We start from the raw sequence: 23750 nt of genomic DNA, 5'->3' as shown, positions 1-23750 counted from the left end.
ATGCCTAGTATTTGAGGGTGAATTGGTTTCTTTCTACAAAATAAAACTGTTCACTATAGCCGTGTTTACGACGAAGGCAAATAAATATTTCCACCACTTTTTTGTTTTCCTACATAAGCCATAGGAAAACAAAAAAGTGGTGGAAAGTGGTGGAAAACAATCTTTTTTGATCAGCTCTGTCAACACCACCCATGTATTTGGTGTACAATGCAACTGAATTTGGACAGGATACCATAGTTTGTTTGTTCCCTTGTCCTGTTTTTCTTTGCACATAGACTTTGTTATTGGGATCGCAATTGGTTTGAATGATACAAATATCCCGATTATCATGCTAAACCGTTGCAGTAACTTTTCCGCTCTGTAAATTTCTTCTCTCTCCTCTTTGGAGTCTAAATTTTTTTGGATATTAAATTCTGCAGGCCATTCTTTACGAGATGATCTTGTAGTAGCTCATCCGTATGTGTTATTCATAAGTAGTAATTTCATGAGAGAGACACTTGAAAAAAAGCTATCAAAGTACACATGATGGTTTTTCCCTAAATATTTTTTCATTAAATTCATTACAACTTGTGTCCCAAGAAACATTTCATGATTTCTTTTATCTTTTTTCCCTAAGTACACATTTCCCTGCAGAACGTAGCTATGGGAGCTTGCTAAAACCCAAACTTAAAATCCCCACTTCGTTGGCTTTCCTTGAATGTATTGTTTAATGTAATGACGTCCTTAAAAAGCAACCATCGCCTTGTCAACACTTAGTTCCCTACCTGGTTTATACTTTTGCTGAAAAGTTTTCATTACAGCAAGAACCGGCCTAATTTTATGCTATACATCAAAACCCTCCTCTCCCTGTTTTTTTTTCCTGAGTTACCTATATCACTAATATGGAAATATTTTGAAATTTTTGTGTATCTTCCAAAGGTCATACAGTCACGAACAATTGAGCAGTCAATATCTTGGCTATGCCAGTAATCCCTGCTTTCAGGCAAATCGAATATTCCCATGTATACAAGCACTCCAATGTATGCCACCATTTCATCGTACGTAACATCTACCCAGTCTTTGTCAGCCTTTCCTGAGGAATGTTGAAGATGTTCTGCATATTTGTTTGTGTTCTTGACAATGTTGTGAAAAAAATCTTCGCCCCCTAGCATATATTTTAGGAAGGAAAATTCATTGTCACCTATCGCCAAATTATGAATAGGCCCTCTCTCTTCTTTGAACTCCGACGGTTCTTCAAATATCAGGGTGTCCCTCCAAGAGTCATGCACCTGATCATCACCTTTTAAATCACTGGTGCTTGGGGTAACGTCATCCTCCAGTTCTACTTCACTTGATCTGTCACTATTGATAAAAAATATTATTTCGGTAACCCATGGACGAAGTCTTCGTGCAACTATACAAGCTTCGGCAGTTAGTCCGGAAAAATCAGGATCCAATATCTACTTCGAGTTTTTATTCTCAACCATTTGTTGAAAGACTCACAACAAAGTAAAACAACAAACCCTTGACTACAAAAAAGTACATAGATACTTTTTTTCTGTTGATAAAAAAAGGCATTGTCCGCAAATATACGAAATTATACATTTCATAGAAATCTTAACACACCCCCTCGGATAATACCTGTTTTGAAAATGCAATAATCATTTAACCACGAATCTCTGAATGAGTACCAAACAACACAAGACATTATAAATATCAAATATTCAAGCATCTTAAATTCTATTGTACAGATCCTTAAGTCCTATCATCTTTGATAACACTTTGATTCTTGTCCCTGGCAGTCTTTTAGTAAATATATCCGCAGTATTCTAGTCTGATGGTACATATATAAAATACACCATTTTTTCTTTGACTTGTTCCATGATGACATGGTATTTAACAAAGAAATGTTAGTTTCCTTCAGTAATAACATCATTTTTGGCAATGGCAATGGAACTCTCATTGTCACAATATGTAACACAAGGTTTAGGCATTAAACGTCCTTGATTAATTTCTATTAACAACTCTGATAACCATACTATTTCAGTTACACACTCATACAATGCAATAAACTCTGCGTGAGTTGATGAGGTTGCCATGCATTTTTGCTTCCTTGCTCGCCAGATAAATTGAGCCCCTGCTAAAGAAATATGATATCCTGTAATGGACTTACAATAACCTTTACTGCCTGCCCAGTCTGCATCAGAGTATGCATTAATTTTACTTTGACATTTTTGATAACATAAAGCATAACCTCTAGTCTTAGTCAAAAATCTAAACATATGCTTGACATTTTTCCAATCTGTTTGACATGGCTCCTCCATATACTGACTTAAAATACACACTGCATAGGAAATGTCTGGTCTTGTATTTCCAGACAAATGCAACAAACAGCCTATTGCTTTTCGATACAAATAATTGCTTATTTGGTTTTCGACATCTCTCTCTTGAAAATCTACTGGTAAAGGAGTATTCACCCCATGACAATCTTGCAACTCGAATTCTTCCAACATATATTTTATATAATTCTCCTGATCAACATATACCACACTTCTTTCAGGTCTCTGTATTCTTATGGACAAAATATTATGGACTGAACCAAGATCCTTGACTCCTACATGCTTACCTAGATAACTCTTAAACTGTGATATCTTGTCCTTCATTCCGACAAGCAACATATCATCAACATAAACCCTTACTTAAACGTCAGACATGCTAAAAAGATGTGGATCACTTAAACACTTTTAATCCATACACAGACAAAATTGAGCTTAGATGCAAGTACCAATTTCTACCTGATTGCTTTAAACCGTATATACTCTTGTTTAACTTACATACATAAAACTTTCTATCAACCGTTATATTCTCTCCGAGATATTTTGGTATATCCATGCACACATCCTCTTCTAATTTACTGTTTAAGTATGCCACTACAATATCTAACATCCATTTCTAAATCTGTCTCAACAGCAATAGCTATAAGAAGTCTGAGACTTTTCTTTTGAATAACAGGACTAAATGTGTCATGGTAATCAACTCTATGAATTTGACCATATCCCTGCGCAACTAATCTTGCCTTGAACTTTATAATTTCCCCTTTATCATTAAGTGTCAAGGCAAACACCCATTTTGAACCTACAATATTTAATCCCTCTGGTCTTGGCACTATTTCCCATGTCCCTTGGTCTGACAAAACTTTTACTTCTTCTTGCATTGCCTGTTTCCAAAACTCAGAATCTTTACTATTTAAAGCCTATGCTACTGTCCGTGGAATGGAAGTACACTCAATACTTGCATGAGCATAGTTGCAGCTTTGACAAGATGTTGGCTTCCTAACACGCTTTGACCTCCTTGGAATGGACTGGCTTGGTATCTCACCTGCGACCTCACCAGGGTCAGGGTTTGTCCCTGGTACCTCTAAATTAGTAACTGTGGGGTAGACCACCAAGACAGGCTGTTCAACATCATCCTCTAAAACTGCAACACGAGGTGCTGCCTCCTCTGGTATCTCAGGCACTGCTCCCCCTGAAACAGAATCTGGGACCACTGGAGTCAGACCTGGGATCACCACCGGGTGTGATGAAATTTGGTTTGATTTAGTCTCCTCAGCTTTTCCATCGCCTGTGAAAACATCGCCTTGTTCCACTATGTCTTCTCCTGGATCAGGTTCGCCATTGCTGTCTGGATCGGGAATCTTGATATCATCTCGGCTCATCTTGAAAGGAAATTTTGATTCATTGAACCTGACATCTCTGCTGATTATTACTTTCTTCTTTTTCAGTCTCCAAAGTCGATATCCTTTGATGCCGTCTTCATATCCTTACATGATGCTTTCTTCTCCTCTGGGACTCAATTTTCCATCCCTGGTCTCTCTTGGCTGCCATGCCCATGCCTGGCATCCAAAAACTCTTAGATAGTTATAATCTATCTATTTTAGTTTCCGCCCCTTCCACAAACTCATTGGAATATGCACTGAATAGTTGAGGCCTTTACTTTGTAGAATTCCATTATATGGTTGGAAGGAAATTACTTTGCTTTTCTACAAAACACACACTTTATTGCCGACTAGATTCGGTTACACTGTAACATTTTCAAGACTAGTGATACACATAAGAATTTGCCGCGATATATACTCTGTGGTCGGGTGATTGGAGGGGAAGGGGAGATAAGTGACGGGAAGGGGGAAGGTGGGAAGAGATAGAGGAAAAAGCCAGAGGTAGTTACAGAGGGGAGCGTGGGTTGGCGTCACAAGGATTTTTTGGCGTGTAATAGTGGAATGTCTAGGAGGGGGGAGTGGAAAGGGAAAAGGTGGTCATTAGCAATGGGTTCTTTCCTCTTTACAATTTTTAAAATTTCCAACTGTTCTCTGATGTCCAGCTGTGTTCCTTTCTTGACTCGGTGCAGTAATTCTGGGGTAAAATCCGCTTGGTGGCCTTCCTCCCTAAGATGGGTAGTGAATTGGGACATCCCAGTGTTGTTGTAGTAATCGCGCCGGTGTTCCTCCGCTCGTACGGTCAGACTTCTTCCTGTTTGTCCTATGTATTTGGAGTCACAATCACCACACCTTAATTGGTAGACCCCGCTCTTGAGGGCTGAGTCAATGGGGTCCTTGACTGAAGGTAGCATGCTCTTAAGGTTAGAATTATTGTAAAAGGCCGCTTTTATGTTGATTACTTTGAGTAATTTTTCCAATTTAATAGAAGGTTGGCCTAAATATTTTATGCGTCGCCATGACTGTTGATCCGTGGGGGTGGTAGAGTAAATACCTCTGAGTAAGAATTTTCTCTTTTTGCTTTCAAACAAATCGTTGATCATTTTTTTGATGTAACAATTGGCTATCGCGATTTTTTTGATGGTGGTAATTTCTGAAAGATCTGAGGGCTCTTTGGGATTGACAATGGTAATAAAAATGGTCCTCACCCCAAGTGAAAAGTGGAATGTAACAGAGATGAATCCCACTGCCCCCAGATTTTATGGCATGCCGAAAGTGCACAAACCTTCCATTCCCATCCGCCCGGTGGTCTCAGGCATAGGCTCCCCAGTGCATTCCCTATCCAAAGTGGTGAAGTGCAAATTCATGGAACATTCCAATTTCCTTGCAAAACACAGTATTAAGACACAGTATACTCTCGTCCACTCTTCAAAATCTTTGATAGCTTCAATACATTGAGCTTTTAAGAATAACCCCTTCATTCCTAATGTCCACTCGTAATAGTTTCGCCCCTCAAGTTTATCCGCCACAGGTAACTGCCCCTGGGCTGACTCTCTATCCATCATTTGATTTTGCCACCGTCCAGACATTGTTCCTCTTTTTTTTTCTTGTTACGAGTTATTCCAAGCCAGACTGTGGTTGATTTTTACCCTATGTTTATCACTGATTTGCTCAAGCCATAGTCTTCTTCACCAACACATTGAATTCTTCACACTTATGCCTGCTGGGTCCATAACGTGATAAAGAAATTATTATTTCGGTAATCCGTGGACGAAGTCTTCGTGCAACTATGCAAGCTTCAGCAGTTAGTCCGGATAAATACTGTATTTGCACGAATCTAAGACAAGGTTTTTTTCCCTTCTAACTCATGCAGAATCAGATGCAAAATTCTCAACGTCAATCGGGTTGCACAATTTACCTCGTAAAAAATTATGAATAACCGAGTTTGCCGCCTGATAGCTACACAAGGAAAAATCAATGTCAAAAATAGCTTAACAGTAATTTAGCTTATTTAATTTTGCGTTCAAGTAAAAAAAAATATTTTCCATTTCTAGGCAGCAGGCAAAGATTCGGTGCGTTCCGATCAGACGCCGGGTGCACTTCTGCCGTGTCAGCGAGATTGCCTGCTTTACCATGAGTTTGGCTCCATTCAAGTTAAAGCTTGATCAACTCACAAAATGTTCGTGTGAATGGTTGCAATTTACCTAAATTGTAACGTTAAAGCCTCAACACCGTCGCGGAATAAACTGCTACAAAGTCGTTGCATTTTTTTCAGAGCAAGGGTAAGAAGGCAAAATGATTTGCCTCTGATCAGAGAGATTGATTCAGCTGTGGTTCACCTTGCCTTTCAGAGTATTACGATGGGAGAGAAAAGAAGTTAGCGAACGCATTAAATCCGGATCCGACTGTATTTACTTTCCTCTTTAGCATGTTTTCCTGGCTAGTGCGTACATTTTTTTGTGGTCCCTTCAGAAACATACCAAACAAGTTCTACTGTAGTTGTTATTTATTAATGCAGAAAGCGAGTGCTATGGCATAATTTTTGCCATGATTCAGAAAACGATATGATCTCTCTTAATACAATGGTTACTTAAATGATTAGGATAGTTGGATACCTTTTTCTCATTTACTGTTAGGCATGCCCTCATATGCAACGAAATGTACGTAACTAATGATTGAAGTGAAAAATGCAGCATATTTAAAGGTGTTTAAGAAAATAAATAAGCATGAAACATTTATCACTGAAAATGTCATTCCATGTACGTAATCGCAGCTGCATTAATGTTCCCTGGTAGACTCAGAACTCATTCTAGATGCTTCACGATCGATAAATGGGAAATTATTTTCAAGTTTCTTTGAATCCCATTATATTTTGTTATGTGCGCTTCTTTCCCTGCATTTCCTGACTGATTAGCAACAGCTGTAATCAAAACTAAGTGATTTTGTTTTATTAGGCTGCTGTCCTACCTTCCCTCAACACCTGGGTGAGGAGTACCGAAACGGAACCCACGACATGAAACATTTCAGCTAATTTGTAAGTTACACAGTACTATGGTTATGCTGTAGCTACCCAGCACTCAGTTTGAAAACACCACCGTGACAGGTTGTGTTTTGGGGTTAGACTTTTTTTTATGGTAGTTCCAGCTACAAATATCGATAGGAATCTTAAAATGCCAAAAGCTAGTGGCACTGTCCATACCAGGGCAAGTGAATTTAGCTGAGAATGATTTGATGAGAAAGACAGTATTATTGTGCAAAGTTTGTGATAGAAGATTTTAATTTAAAAGATATGACACTTAAAGCACATCAGTAGCGATACACACAAACGTGCGGAAGAAAGGGGACCCACAAAACGACAGCCATCATTTGAACACACAGTCACTCGCTCAAAGAAAGGAAAGGAGGAGCTTGTTGTTGCTAATACAGAAGCATTTTTAAAGGCTTTATTTAGTGTGGAGAAACTTGACAATGAAAAAATCCCAGAATGGCTCACGAAGTGTGCACATATAAGGTAGTGGGGATATGCCGTTTGCTGATCGTATTAGCCAAGATACATACTTGAACCATTATAAATTGAACCACTTCTTTCATGTTGTTTCATCAGCAATTTTGTGCTATCGAAATTGTGTTAAATGTTATGTAAAATGCTTAGTAAAAGTATAAGTATTCATGAAACGTGTACCATAAAATAATAAAACGCCTATATACCTGGGAAAAATGTAGCATTATAATAACACCACCAAGATTTTCTTTAACAGGTTTCGAAATCACATGGTTTTAAAACGAATTTTAGCAAAAAATAAAACCACTTTCACGGACCTCTAGTAATAGAAAATTAAGGGTAATCCATATTTTCACTTGTTTTTTTATAATGTTAATAAAGTTCTAGCTGACCCGGCGAACCTTTGTACCACACAATAATCAATGAACATTTAGTTACACCAGTTGTAAATCAAGAGCGGCTCCACCATTTTTAATCATATTAGACCTATTGTAATAAAATAAGGAAACAAATTCTATAAAACTACCGTATAAGCGTGTGTAAGAAGCGCATCTTTTTTCCCAGAAATTGCAGCCGAAATAAGGGGTGTGCCGCTTACACAAACTTCTTATCTTCCGCCCCCCCCTCCTCTTTACCGGTTGCAAGTCCAAGGAGAACTGAGTGGCCTTGGTTTTCAGCGTGAGTCAGTCATCTGAAACCCTGGGTCAAAAACAAGCGGCAGGCAGGGGAGTTTCTCCCTAAGTGACGTATTTTTAAAATGCTCCTGTTTCCTGTTTGCTTTTTTGTAAGCATCGCGCCATCACGTCGGTACCCCAGAGGTGCGCATGGGAAAGATCGCGTGGGGTTTTATGCGCCGGAGAGCGCGCTAAATTTACTGCCACGAGTGGGCATCCCGCGGCATTTATGCTGCATATTGTAATCGCTTATCAAATGTACAGAAACGTGTAGTTTTGAAGGACATACCTGGTTAATAGTCAACGTCTGTCTTGCCAAGTAATTTCCATTACGCTGTGGACCTGATTTTTCAAAAATCATCTTCAGACGCTAATATGAGGATTTTTGCAACTGAAAATTGAATTGGTGTCAAATCTGTGGTTTGAAAGACTCGAACGAGTGTGTTAGTTGTTGGACTAAATGGTGGATAGAAGAAATCGTAAATGCTTATGAGTGAAGAGCACTGAAGGGAAGGTCGAGGGGAAGGAGCGCGCTCCCTCCCCTCCGTATTTCAAGCAACGAGGCTTACATGCGAAGGAGAAAGAACACGTCCGATCTTGCATGTGACGTCGTTGCCTTCAAAGCGAAGGCGCAGCGATATGATATACGCAGTTTGCGTTGCCTGAAGTTTCCAGTCCGTCTCGTCTTGTTTGAATGCACTTATGCTACGCTTGTTTCTTCTGAAATTGTGCTGTTTGGACTATGTTGAATATTAGTAGCCTTGTTTTAACTAAAAGACTGTGTCATTCAATTAGAGCTTAAAAAACTTAAATGCCGTCAGATATAGGTTGCGTTAGGTCTCATTCTTTTTAGAACCTCGTTCGTGTCATACAATTGCTGAAAGATATTGAGATAACTTCGAGCTCAGTAGGTGACTCACCTAGCATTTGGCCTCCAAAAACTAGGAGAATTGAACCTGGTAGACCGAAAAAGGTCAGTTCCGGTGAGATGAGGTAGGGATGAAACACGTTTCCATTATTTCCCTGTAACTTCGTATTTTCCTATTTTCCTGTGGGGGTCTCAGAAAGGAAAAAAAAACAGCAGAGGCATTAACTGATGGAAGGCAGAGTGTGGTTCCATTAAATCTACGATGTGGTTATTATCCTACGGTGCTGAGATTACCCTGATTGTTGTCCAATCTCTTGGGAAGGTTCATGCTATGTGCCTGTCGTGTTTTGCCTTAAAATTTTCCATGGCTGCAATTCTAATGCAGTACTCCTGCGAGAGGTGTTAAACCAAATTATTCGTGAGTAGGACAAGCATCGTAGAGCAACGGCGTATGCGAAGAGAGTATAGGAACTCTTTCTATTCCCTCTCATGTCGCCATTACTGCTCAAGTTACCAAAATTTCCTCTTTCAATTACCTATTATTGATAGAGAAAATTTCGATAGCTGTCGTAATTCTAGGCATACATCTGCAACATCGCGCGATATGACAAAAGAAATGCCACAAAATTTTTTTCTTTATAGCTTTGATGCTCAAAATAGGGGTGCGCCTCTTACACACGCTTATACGGTATGTAGATAAGTATCAAAATAACTTGTCAGAAAGACATTTTCTTAACTGAATCTACATAGGGTAGATCGGAGCATGTGTAGGCAGATTTTTTTCAATATATTTTCTAATTTTGACATTCCAACTTAGGAAATGTTGGACATTATGATTTTATGAACAGAAAAATCGTAAAGAAATGTTTTTAGGTGTAAGTCTGTTGCATAAAGTTCGGCTCGTTCCATGGCCCATTCACGGGGCAAGTTAATGCAATGCTTGACCGACGCTTGACATGCTCAAAATCGTGTAAGAAAAGCCACCAGTGCACCAGTTCAGGTGCACCAGTCAAAGCATCTCTGTTTGGAAATAATTGTTTATATGTATAATAATTTTAAAAATAATTGTAATAAATGTTTATTTCATCAATTCCTATGTATTTAGAAAAATTATTTTTATTGTTTCCATGTAAATTGTAAATCTTGATGACACATCATCATTGTATTTTTATTTGTTATTTGTATTAGCTTTTTTATGACGTAGCCATGCAATTGTACTCTTGCCAATCGGTGAAATAAATTATTATTATTATTATTATTATTATTATTATTATTATTATTTATGCACTGCATAAACATGCTGCATGCCTAAACGCACCACATTATGCGCTACACAATTGGGTTTAATCTCTTGAGTCAAGCATGTTCTGATATCCAACAATTTTTATTTTGCTATCAGTCACAAGATAAAGTGGATGAAGGGAAATAAATATAGCAAAGCAGCGATGCAGGGATTTTGGGGGATAAATATCCCCAGCAGGGATAAATCCCAGAAAATATTTTTATAAAAATTATATTCAGAAAATATTTTTATAAAAATATTTTAATGTGAAAAATTTTGTAACTGATGTTAAGGGTATGGATGACTCAGGAACAAAAACGTATCTACTATCGGAGTCAAAATGATGTGCCGCTGTACTTTGCAAATTTATATCTGAGCTTGTGCGCATGCTGAAGCAACAAATAATACGTCAATTTAAAGATAATTTTATTCCTCATTTTAATTTATTTTTTGTTTAATGGAAATTTAAAAAATGTAGACACGCGAGTGCAATAAATGACTCCGCGCACCCTAAAATTAGCCGTTTTGTCAACTTCAGCAACTTTGTAACTCAACCTAGGAAAAACTACTTGGTCTACAGCATTCATCTTCCAATATAAGTTGTACACGTTAATATAGATAAATAATATGGCTTTGGCGTATTTTTAAAACGGATAGTTCATTGTCAATTAATGAAAATGTTTAAACATTATCTAGTCCTACAATTTCCTCTGAAAGAAAAAATTAAAATAATAGAAACACTTTTTAATTTATTTGTAATTTTTCTATGATCTGAAATCTATAAAAATATTGATATTTGTGAATGTTAATAAAATATATTAATGCCGTGTTGAATCGGGGCCGCGTGGGACTATTGCTGGTTCGCGGGAAGCAAGGCTGTTTGTTGCACAGAAGTAGGCGTGCAAGTCAGTTGACCCTGCTCCGAACGCGGATCAAAGAAATATAATCTACTCTATCCATTTCTTGAACATTTAAAGTATTTTCTTCTAAATTATACTGTAAATAAAACTGTTCTTCAAGCAGTAACAATAATCCATATCTACTGTCGGCATCAAAATGATATGCTGCTGTACTTTGCAAATTTATATCTGGGTTTGTATGAATGCTACAACAACGAGTAATGCGTCGTTTCAAAGATAATTTTATTCTTAATTTTGAGTTTATTTTTTAAATGTAAAGTCAAAATTGTGGACACGCCTGTGCAATAAATTACTCCGTGCACCCTAAAATTTGCCTTTTTGTCAACCTCAGCAACTTTGTAACTCAGCCTAGGAAAAACTACTAGGTCTACGGTATTCATCTTTCACAATAAGTTGCAAAAATTACTGGAGATGCATATAAAGGCCTTTTCATACTTTTGAAACGCATTGTTTGTTATTAATTAATGAAAATATTTAAACATTATCTAGTCCTACAATTTCTTGGGAAAGAAAAATTAAACTGATAGAAACACTTTTTAATTGATTTGTAATTTTTCTATGATGCGATAATACTGGATTTATGCGTAGTAACATTTTTATACGGACGTTACAAAAAATACCATCTCCTCAAGTACGATACTACCAGGTCTGCTCAAAGAAACATAATGTACCGTACCCATTTCCTGCACATATAAATATTTTCCTTTCATATTTCATTTCCCGAATCAATCCTCATCGCTGCTACTCCAAGAACTGCTGCTTTCGTCCTCCAAGTTGATAATAATGGGTTCGGTGAGTTCCTCCACCAAACGGTCCTTTATCCAGTAGTAGTCTTCTATTTTTTTAACATGCTCCACAGCATTCTTCCACGTCGACACTGTTACGTCTCCAAGAGCCTGAACACAAAGCTGAAGAGCATCTTTGATCTTATGTGTTTTATTGTTCTTTGCCACCCAGTTTTTGACCCACGCCCAAATCAATTCAATAGCATTAAATTCACAATGTGCGACTGGAGTCCACAGAAGTTTTACCCTTTTCCCACTTTCCTGAATGACAGTATCAAGGAGATACCTGAAGGTTTTAAATTTCGGTTTTCCTAACTTGATAAGTTCACTTTTTGTTAAAGATTCATAATGGGGAACTTGCATGAATTTTTTTTATTTCACAGGTGTACAGAAAATTATTTTCTGAATACAACAAAGAAAACCGCATGTAAATCTGAGTTTTCCTTCGCGAGATATTTAATGATAAATATAACGAATTTTAAAGCGCGGGAAAAACTCCCTCACCCCCCAAGCCACTGCCGACGAAGCCTCGATGACGTCAAAGGTGCCTAAACATCACGCGAAGCTATTGTTTGTGATTGTTTGTAATAGTTGCCAGCAGTTGTGAGAGCTTCGTTTGTTAAATGTGTTGATTATTTTATATTTAAAGATAAATATCCGACGATAGAGGCTTGGAAGCCCTCATATTTTGCATTATTTATAATATTAATATCTGAGTAAGGGCATAAAATATAAAACTGGAGCAGTTAAACCAAAAATTTTATAATACCTAAATAACATCGTTGTAGGAGTCTGAGCCACGGCCATTGGAAGGGGGATACGTTAATTGTAAGTTGATGTTATCGACGGCATATAATTCATTTAAGTATGTAATTAGAACGATTTTGATGTTTACTAATGTCCGCTTAGCTTTTATATACAATAACTTCATCCGTTTATTCGTAGGTACCGGAGAATTCGTCGTTTAGGACTGTATTTGCTTGTATTATGAGGTGAATTCCAGTCAATGAAACTTTTGCTCGCTGATTGGAGACATCTAGGAACATTTTTGTGCCAAAATAGTGTTATTTTCAACGTGACATCTCCCGTTAAGCTACTACTAATAATCACAGTGCCAGTGGTTGTAATGCACAAAGTTTGACAAGGTTGAAAAATATCGGCCAAGAGTTATCAGTGTTCCATCGTGATTGAACTGTAAAAAGTGCTATTACGCTATCGATAAATGTCTAACAGTAGTGTAAAAATTGTCAGTGGCGTGCTAATCTCCGTTGTTCATCGTAGATATGACATTTCACGATCACGCTATTGAAATAAAAACTGTGAGTGAAGTTAGTTATTCCATTATTTCAACGAATAGTAGTGAGAAAAGTCACCTGTGTCACTTGTGTGGGCTAATTTAAGGGTTTAAATCAGTGAATAAATAGTTGTTTTCATCATAACGAGTCCTGTTATTGTAAGTTGTACATGATGAATATAAGAATGTGACAATGACTTCCAGTTTTTGATAAGAGTATTTCCCACCATATTTTTATGGTATATGCTAGTATATTGTTTATGGATTTACCTATATTATTGAAATAGGTTATAGCTTGTGTGTGTGTTGGCAGCGGAACCGATTCGCGATCTCACATGTGGATTGCGTGCAGACTGTTTTGCTGTGAATTCGTACCGTAGGACGGATAGGACTACCTTCTCCGTTAATTCGGTGTTGCCAAATTCAACAGCACAGCTTACTCTAATGTCAACAGCACAGCTTACGATCGTTATCCTCCAGTATTACAAGTTTCTTTTACAACTCGATTTGCCGCCGACGTATAGCAATAATTTGTCTTAACAAATTCCATGAGGGTCGTGGCATCAATTTTTGATGTCCTAAAAAAAGGCTGGTGTCCTAACACCCCATGCCACACGCCTTTTAGGCGGCTTGCGGGGTATTATGTAGATGTAGATGAATTTCAGGTGTACTATTCGAACGAGTGGCAACGTTATCATCCATTTTTCTTATCACTAAAACATACGAAGTGAAACGCTTGTACTTCATCATCCCGATGCCGCATTATTAATATCCCAAGTAATAATCTAGGCACAATAGCAATAGGAAAACTTGCCTAAGAATAACAGAACAAAATAAAGTGACGATGAGCGGCTAAATACTCCCTCAAAACAAATTTTACACCATGCGCTCAGCGTATTTCCCTACTCCCTACGGTTGTTTAGGCACCTATGACGTCACGCCTGGCCTCGGCAACGCTCGGGTGTCTTCGCGCAGTGGTCGGCTCAGAGAAATTTTTCTCGATTTTAAATGCAATTTTTTTATTTCTTTTGATGTTGAGTGGAGAAACTGAAGGTATTTTCGCGAGCTTATGTATCCATTTGACTTATTCAAAATAGTTTTTAGGGCAATCTACGACCCATGCAAGTTCCTCATTATCTTGGGTACCATCTTCGTTGACAGCTGGCTCGATGCGATTCTTAACAAGCCAGTCAATAATTTCTACCTTTGTCCACTTCAAATTAGGATTCTTTGTCTGAGGATCCTGCATGGTGTGATAGGGCGCTTGATCAATTACCAAAACTGATTTTTCTGGCAGATGCCTTAATATTCTTCTGAAATACTCCTCGAAATGGAGAGCATTCATCTCGGAGTGATAATCTGCACTGTCCTTCTTCCCTTCGAAGACGAGCATTGTTTCTTCCTCGGGTTGGAGAAAACCACTTTCACTTCCAACGTGCAGAATAATCACTCGCCTTCCTGCTCCCAAAGGTGTCAAAATTCCACCTTTCCAGCCATTTACCTGAAATAGTGATAATTATTGATTTCATTATTACGCATGATGATTAAATTAAATGTGAAATTGGAAAATTCTCGATAAATAAGCCAAGTTTATTATGGAAATTTGTGATTATTTACCTCTTGAATTATTCCTCGATCAAAATCAATTCCACCTCTGATTTCATTAACTTTCTCCTGCCATCCGTATTTCACAGTATGGTTAGCACCGAACCATGTTTCATCACAATAATACAATAAACCAGCATGACGCACGCAGTCTTTTAATGGTTCGGAGGAAAAACATTCGTTGATCTTCCACTTGTGGATTTTCCAATAGCACAGGCTTATTTTTTAATTTCCGGAATGAGAACCCTAGCCTTTTCAGCCACCTCAACATTGTACTTGAGCTTATGTCAGGAAAATCCTCCAGATCCGACTTCAATCCATCCAGAATTTTAATGACTGTTGGAAATTCTTTCTTGTGATAGAAATCATGTACTTTTCGGCGAATAACTCCTTGGGTGAATTCATGGAGCACAATGCGCGATCGTCCGCAACTTTTTTTTGGCGAAGACACTTCACCATCGGCACTTTCTCTTTTTTCTTTCATGACCTTCCGTACAGTCCTCATACTCACACCTGCCCAAATTGCCGTATTGTACACCACTTTTTGGTATCAATAACCAAATAACCTGACTTTACCTTGTCATAAACTTATTAATGTTGGCGATGGTAACTTCTTGCGTCTTCTCAAGTTTTTCGGTCTCTCTCTATCACTATTTTCCTCGGTAGAATTATTCGTTCTTAGATTTTGCAGTCTAAGGACACTTCTCTTTATGGGAGGCATCCTTTACGCACAGAATATTCAGTCTAACTGAAGGAGTAAATGCCTTGCAAAAACTTACTTTCCACTGCGACAATGGAGTTATGGAAGGAGGGTATGGTTGTCGGAGTGACTCGCGGAACTTCGGTTTCGCGGAAAAGGGTATCACCATTATCGCGAGCCAGCTATTCTCCTCACCCTGTGACGAGGCCGACTAGTCACTCACTCAACCCCTCCCCCACCCCGGGCAATGACCTTCCTATCAATCCGAGCGGTACCTGCAACCTTTGCTCCTCAGGATTGACTTATATTGAGGCGTCGTCCTCCGGCCAGTACCTTGTTCCTTCCTTCCCTTACTCGGTCGCGGGTCGTTATTCGACCTCCTCCGAGTATCCTCCCTTACTCGGTCGCGGGTCGTCAATCCGACCTCCTCCGGGCATCCTCCCTTACTCGGTCGCGGGTCGCTGTCCGACCTCCTCTGGACTTCCTTCCTGCCTTCCCAGCCTCGCCAGGAGCCGTCGTACCGTCCGCACCCGAGTCGCCGTCCGTCACAGGTCTCGTCTGCCGCTGAATTCATGTGAGTCCTCATTTCCCCCTTATCCGCTGTGCCTGATCGTCCAGTGTATCAGACTATTAAAAACCCATGAATTAATCCACTGTCTAGTTATTGAGAATACGCTCCCCACCAATAATGTTGCGACCGCCAACCACGCGACATGGTAACCATGGAGGTTGTAAATATTTACAACCTCCGTGATGGTAACAGATGACAATGTAGATGGAGGAGAATTCCAAAATTAATGTCCTTCTCATATAACGGCAAAGAAAGGTGGAAACACATAGGCACCGTAGATGGGAGTATAAGAAAGGATAGCCACACGCTGGGCGCCAGTGGCGCCGACTCCATGGTGTTTGAGGGGGCCCGAGCCCCCTCAAAACATCGTTTGCAAAAATTCGAAAAAATGTGTCAGGCTTGTCGATTTTCCCCTGAGTGTCCAGGTATCGAGATTGTAGTTATCAGGGTTCTAATGTTGATCATATGACGACTCTAAAATGCTTAAAAAACTTAAAACTCACTACCTATAAAATTTCCCGGGGAAAGATCCCCGGTTTGGGCCCCCTCAATATTTTTTGCAAGTCGGCGTCCCTGCAGTGGGCGCATAAGGAAGCGATGTGAGTGGATCAAAGATGGATGAATAATATTGAGGTGGCTAATGAGTCCGAATTATCAAAGCCGTGCGTAGGGGTTTTAAGGCAGGCAAAGGCTTTTCGACCAAACTACCTTTTTTAAGTATTTGTAGGGAAGTTGTGCCCTCGTATTGTCTCCTATGTGCCTTGTCTCCTCGAGGCCACGCTTTGTCTTTCGAAGCGCACTCACCTTCGGAGGGTTTGGACGCGCGGTGGGAGGTGCGGTACGGGCATGGATGGGTTTCACGAATTTAAACCATTAAAACCGCGCAAATGGGTTCCAAAGTAGGTTAGAAATAGCATTTTCAGGATGCTTAATGGATTTCAAAGTATGATTTGCCGTCGCTATTTACATTCTCCTGGTTTTTATCTCCTGGTGTGAGCAGAATTAGCAACAAAAATTCTTAAAATAATTAAAAGAGGTCCACTTTACTGAATGGAAACAAGCAGTAGTAAGCAGGTTAATCATACACGGTTGATTTACTTAAAAGTTTGACTGATTAAACGTCACAAAGCTTCCTGAAGCTCGAAGAAAAATGTTTCAGTCGCAGTTCACTCGAATGCTATTCTTGAGTTTCGCGCGCAAGACATGGCAACGCAGCATTCGTTCACTCCGGCGTATTTTTTTAATGTCCATATATAATTTATGCTAAGCATAAATCAAGTATTATTGGATCATAGAAAAATAACAAATAAATTTTAGTGTTTCTATTAATTTAATTTTTTCTTTCGGAGGAAATTGTAGGACTAGATAATGTTTAAACATTTTCATTAATTGACAACAAACTATGCGTTTTAAAAATATGCCAAAGCCATATTATTTATCTATATTAACGTGTTCAACGTACATTGGAAGATGAATACTGTAGACCAAGTAGTTTTTCCTAGGTTGAGTTACAAAGTTGCTGAAGTTGACAAAATGGCTAATTTTAGGGTGCGCGGAGTCATTTATTGCACTAGCGTGTCTACATTTTTTAAATTTCCATTAAACAAAAAATAAATTAAAATGAGGAATAAAATTATCTTTAAATTGACGTGTTATTTGTTGCTTAACCCTTTCAATGCGGCAACGTGAGATGATAATTTTGCCGGTAGCGGAAAGTTTTTTTTTGTACAATACGATTATTTCTGCATTTTTTAGGCTTAATATGTTACTTTTATTCTTATTGTACACTTTTTTGCTGAAAAATAAATATTTTTTATTTTGACATTTATGGATGTCACCCGCGTCGTAGGATGACTTCTGTGGTATGCAACCCGCATTGCCAAACCCGCTTTTCTATCTCTTGATGGAATTTTTTGCCTAAACTCTAGTCGTTCGACACATTCATCTGCATTATTTATTCGGAATCAAATGATATTAAGTCCATTTATTTTAAGAGCTTTAAAGCCAAGTAATTTTGTTGGTTTTTATCCACAAATCAATTAGAGTGCTTTTATAAGGATTTCTCTACGTACTACATACGTTTATGAATATTTTTTCGTATTTAATACGCAATAATACAAAAGGAATTGAAAACGTACTATTTGTCATCGTAACGGAAAAATTTGCTCCCTTACTGTAATCTTTTGGCGCTTTGGGTATAAACAATGGTTTGGTTAAAAAACTTTGAAATCTAAGAAATTCTGTGGTAAAAAGTATTTTATTTTTACAAAAATATCATTAGCAAAAATTTGGCATTTGAAATTTTGAAATCAATCGAAAAAAATCATAATTATATGCACAGTGAAAATGAAAAACAATAAAAATCTCGAAATATATATTTCTAATTAGTAATCATTAAAAACATTTATACCCTTTCATGAAATTCTTGGAAGCAAGGGTGCAAGCAAAGTCCAGGCTCACCTTCATAGTCAGGACAGATGTAAATTATTGCTTTTCGCACTCCCTTTGCATAGCACACTCTACATCTTTTTTGAGGTTTTTTACCCTTCGTCCCATCACCAGCTATCGCCGGAAAGTGGGAGAGACCCTTTTTTGGTTGAGGGGATGGGGGCAAGGCACTTATTTTTGAGGACAATAGGGACTCTATTACCTCCATTCTATACTCATACAAGCTCTTTTTGTTGCCACTGAATTTATTGTAGAGTATGTAGCTATTTATCAACATTATTTGGAATAAATGAATGGCAAGTTTTTTGTACCACTTGAGGGACTTGTGCTGGCAGGTGTAGTACGACAGCAACTGGTCGCAGTGATCGACACCACCCATAAACTTATTATACTCCACCACTGCTTCCGGTTTACCTCTCCCCGACCTTTCAGTGGGTACGAGGTTACACCCAAACTCAGAGGATATCAGAGACACATCCCTCTTATCCCTCCAGCGGAAGACGCAAATCCCCTCCTCACTCCAACGAGCAACAATCTGGTTTTTTGCCAGTTTGTGCCCAAAAACCTCTCTCGGGTTCTCTTTTCTTGCCGCACGGAGGGTCCCTGTGCAGTAAGTTTTGCATTTAATTAGATCCCTAGCTAGTGGAACGTTATTATAATAATTATTTAAAAATACACTATGCCCCTTATTTTTAAAGTCTTCCAAAAGTTTGTGCACCACTTTGTCCCCATGTCCACGTCCACCCACATCGCTATCCCCAGAGCCCGCATAAACTATCATACGATGCACTAACCCCGCTGGCTCACAGAGCATGTACATTTTTATGCCATGTTTGTGCCTTTTCCCCTGCATATACTGCCGGAAATTCAATCGCCCTCGCCAAAGCAGCATTGATTCGTCTATGCATAGTTCTCTTCCAGGGGAAACACAGGAAGCCATTGTTCTATGAAAGCAATTCATTAGTGGCCTAACTTTATATAGCCGATCAGATGGAACAGGTTCATTTTCATCTGCATTTTTTGCAAAATGAAGGGCTTGCAATATCCCAAGAAAGCGATCCCTTGCCATGGATTGGCGAAATAACCGAAAGCTGAAAAAAATCGACTTTTTCCAATAGTCCGATATTCTATTTGTGCGGACCGTCCCCATGTGAAAGAGCAGGCCCAACCAAACCTCGAACTCCTCTCTGGTTAGTGGCCGCCAGTCTGTTATCCTTGCACGGGGCGATGGATTTCCCAGAAATATGCACTCTGCATTCCTTTCTGTTTCCCTTATGACTAGGTCAAAAAACTCGTCGGTAAACACGAGGGAAAAGTAGTCTTTGGCGGTCGAGCCACTTGGAAGTTTCTTTAGACCAGGGGATCCAACAAAGGAAAGGGTATTCCTATTCACTGGGGGATTAGCGGCCCAAACAGCCTCAGATGTAACGGTACCCCTAGCCGTTTCGGTACCCCTTGCCGCCTCGGTCGTACAAGATTCACCGCCACTTTCTGAGTCACTTTCTCCTGAGTCAGAACCGTCAGAGTCGATAACAAATGAAGACCCGCTAGAAAAATTGTCATCCGAAGAGTCCATGGCGAGAGCACGAATTTCATCCTCCCTTAGCGTTTTCCTCGGTTGTTTTTTCTTCGAGGCTATTAAATAAAAAGAAAAACATTTTAATCATTTTTTTATCCTGCGAATAACTCACTCTATATTAATTTGCAAGTGTATATAAATGCAGCCACTTACCAGAAAGACCAGAGGGACCGGGTGTTTCATTGTCAACTGGGTTCATCGTAGGGTTATTTTCTCTTCGGCTCGTACCCTGCGAGACTCTTCTCTTCATCTTCAGTGAGGAGGTAAATACACTGAAGAAAAATTTAATAAAAGCCTCAGTTAGTTCCCAATACATGTACGATGGAACGGGAAGAAATGAAAGCAAAAAACTAATAATATTAGGCAGTGTATAACTAAGTATTATGGATATTTGAATTTTTAATTTCAGAAGAAAATGACCTTTCGAGGTCAATCATTTTATAACCAATAAGAAAACTAAATTTGATACCTCATAAAATCATTACAACACAAAAATAAAATGTATGAATATTTTTTCTAACGATGGAAAAACGTGCTAATAAAAGATACTTTCGCTTACCTCTTGAGATACAAAGGTGAATCCGTTGAGAAAAAATTTGTCTTCGGAAGTTCAGGTGACAGCAATATAAGCACTATGAAATTATTCGGAAATGTCACAGAAAAATTTTGGCGAGCACAAACACTATATAATAATATTTTTAAATATAATCCGATATTTCGGGAGTCCAAATAGCACAAAAACACTGTCTAACAACGACCCAAGGTGATTATCACTTGGAAAATCTTGAAAAAAAAACACCGATTTTCCAAAACTCGCAAAAAAATCAGTTTTCGACGGAAACGGAAACGGAGCACACTACACGACGGCTAGAAACCAACTGCAGAGCGGAGAAAAGGAAGCAAGTCAGAAGAGAGGCGCGTAGTCCCGTTACGCCCATTCATCTGAGACCCAAGGCCGTGACAGCCCTCGGCTGTCATCCGCGCCAGTGGCTGGGAGCGGATGACAGCCCTGGGCTGTCATCCGCACTGAATGGGTTAAGCATGCGCACAAGCTCAGATATAAATTTGCAAAGTACAGCGGCACATCATTTTGACTCCGATAGTAACTCTTCACACAGCCGTAAAACTCACAATTTTGAACCATATGCCCCGCACTAGAGCGGATCGGAAAGATGAACTTTTTTCAAATCCATCTGGCCCAATGAAAAAGAGTTCTGCGACCAATCACAATTAACCGTCGGGTCAGTAACCGGGTACCCGGGTATCCATTTCAGTTTCCCAGGTAGACTTTGATAACCTCCCCTCAATAAATTTTTATGACCTGCCAGATCCCCAATACTGAAGTATTTTGACAACAATTTTTCAACAAAATATTTTGCAATCAATGACTCAAAAATAGTTATTAACTATTAAACGTGATACCGCCTCCGTTCAATGACCGGGTACCCGGGTACTCACTAAGGTTGTTTTGCATGAAAGCCGGGATAATTCTCACCATTGAGACCGTTAATCAAAGCATTTATCCAAATATACTTATTAGCAAATAACCACTAATATCATTGGTTATTACCTTAGTTTAAACAATTTTTATTATAAACAATATTAAATACAGTGGTTAAAAACACAATTCCGTAATTTTTCTTTTAGTTATTTTTCTTTTATTTGTAATAACACAGTTCCATATTAAGACAAGCATCGAATTATTATAAATAACAACATTTAATTATTTCTTACATTCTCGGCATGGTGTTGTTGAAATACAATGTTCATCACAAATAGGGAACTCAAATACCGAACATGATTTTCGAGTTTTCCGACGTTTTTTGAATTCGCTTCGGAGACAAACATGGCATACACCAGTAATCTTTTTCCTCTCGGTTGAATCCAACTGTATCGGGTATTTCGAAGATTCAGATGCTTTTGGCTGAGCATATGGATTTATAGCTCGACTTAAAAAACTTTCAACTGTCAATTTGGTAGTGAAGTGCCTCATATGATTTGTGCATTATGCGAACGACTTTCGACGGAAGGAGTACACAATTCTCTGCCCAGTTGCCGATAAAATAATAGCCATTCATAACCTTTTTTCGAAAGCATTTTATTGTTCATGTAATATAGAATATATGCTGCAAGGTAGGCGATATCAAGGATATTGTAGAAAAATGCCAGAGGCCACCTTCAAATCGATCTTTTAGTAGTGTATCTGCCAAGCATTTTGTCCATCGTGTCCACTCCAGCTTTTGACCAGTTATAAAACTATAATTTCGGGCTTTTTCTTTGTTGCATCACCAATCTTTGCATCCTGATGCATAGATGATAGCATTATCACTGCTTTGTTTCTTTTATGCACATAACTGCATATCGTTACTTTTTCAAGAAAGCCAAACACAGTGGATAATTCTTCTTGTGTTTTCGAAGCAGCAATTGCTGGTGGAATGTACGGCTTCTTTTTCTTCAGTGTTCCAACAATTTTTAAATCCCAGAACAGTAAAAATTTTGCCAATGGCAGAGAAGTGAAGTAATTGTCCATTGTAATATTTCTTCCAGATCCTTTAAACGGTGCCACCAAGTCTTTGACCGCTCTCTCACCAACGTTTTTCTCGTGCCCGGCACTCGATTTTCCAGTGTAAATCTGTCCATTGAGTGGATACGAATTTTCAGCATCACATATCCACCATACTTTGATTCCATACTTAGCTGGCTTTGATGGAATATATTGAGTGAATTTTGTTCGACCCCGGTATGGAAAAAGCTGCTCGTTGATTGTCAAGTGCTCTGTTGGCTTATAATGTTTTGCCAAATTATTATTGAGCATTGTCCAAATGTCTCTAATTGGAGCAGCTTTATCACTTTCCATGTGCTGAGCTCGAGTATTGGCATCATCAAATCGAATGAAACAAAGGATGTTCCAGAAGCGAGTGATGCCCATAGCTGCACGGTACAATGGATATGAATAAGATTGCCACATAAATTTTGCATTGTCAGTGTTCGAGTTATTGGTGCCATAGGTTATCAAAATAGCCAGGAATGCATAAAATTCCTGAAGCCCAATATCTTTCCACACTTTTTGTTTCTTCCCTGGATTTTTTTCAGTATGTGCTGCATATGTAGATTGCTTTTTTATTCGTATGATGTATAATGATATCAGCCATTTCCGGAGAGAAGAATAATTTGAATGTGTCAAGATTTGACAGCATGTTAGTGTTCCTATTAGGTCCACATTTTTCTCGCACAATATTACGCCTTCCTACTTGATGTTCACTCGTTGATGCCTCAGTCCACTGAGCACCATCTTTTGATGTCATTCCTGGCCCACTCATTGTAGCTTCTATTTCACTTTCATCATCTTCATTGTCTTCGTCGAGTGCATTCTCATCCAACTCTCCTAATAATATACATACAACTTAATATATAATATATTACAATTATTTCCATATTCAATAGAAAATTCAAATGTCAATTATCAGGATCATCACAATCCGAAGCTGCCACCTCAGGCTCTACAAAATATTCACTGTCGTTAGTATCCGACACGTAGTTGTCATCAGATTCTTCTGGTTTGAGTATTTCATCATTCTCTTTTCTGAGAACGGGTGATTCTATTAAAAAATATTCAGTTTGTTATGAACTACTTTTTAAATATTGGAAATACAACAAAATTTACACGAAATCAAGAAAAGGAAATCATACCTACCGTCGAAAACTTGATGAATCTTCCATTGCATTGATATTCTGTACGATTATTTATTTGTAAATTAATAATTCTTATATTTTTCTCACTTTCACAATAGGTTTTGCTCACTATGTGTTTTCTTTTACTACAATTAGAAA

At 38.5% G+C, this 23750-nt stretch overlaps 1 protein-coding gene across 1 annotated transcript; it reads right to left on the bottom strand.

Annotated features, from left to right (window-relative positions):
- Positions 1-11662: 11662 nt before the first annotated feature.
- Positions 11663-20220, bottom strand: LOC124172143 (piggyBac transposable element-derived protein 4-like). Its single transcript, XM_046551548.1, has 4 exons — positions 20073-20220; positions 18303-19975; positions 14221-14517; positions 11663-11983 (listed from the first exon to the last, which is right to left on the bottom strand). Exons 1-4 carry the CDS (start codon positions 20167-20169, stop codon positions 11663-11665), a joined length of 2388 nt encoding a protein of 795 aa, XP_046407504.1. The 5' UTR covers positions 20170-20220.
- Between the last annotated feature and the right edge of the window lie 3530 nt (positions 20221-23750).

Source organism: Ischnura elegans, assembly GCF_921293095.1.
Source record: "Ischnura elegans chromosome 13 unlocalized genomic scaffold, ioIscEleg1.1 SUPER_13_unloc_1, whole genome shotgun sequence".
NCBI lineage: Eukaryota > Metazoa > Arthropoda > Insecta > Odonata > Coenagrionidae > Ischnura > Ischnura elegans.
The sequence above is the reverse complement of the archived record's forward strand: the minus strand, read 5'-3'. Positions and strand labels throughout refer to the sequence as shown.

What these genes read in the sequence shown, in the direction of transcription:
- LOC124172143 (XM_046551548.1), bottom strand. Translation starts at nt 20,169, where the DNA reads ATGAAGAGAAGAGTCTCGCAGGGTACGAGCCGAAGAGAAAATAACCCT. An exon ending in TCCAAGAATTTCATGAAAGG is followed by an intron (nt 14,518 to 18,302) that starts GTATAAATGTTT and finishes TCACTATTTCAG; the next exon opens with GTAAATGGCTGGAAAGGTGG. An exon ending in CTAATTTGAAGTGGACAAAG is followed by an intron (nt 11,984 to 14,220) that starts GTAGAAATTATT and finishes ACTGTCATTCAG; the next exon opens with GAAAGTGGGAAAAGGGTAAA.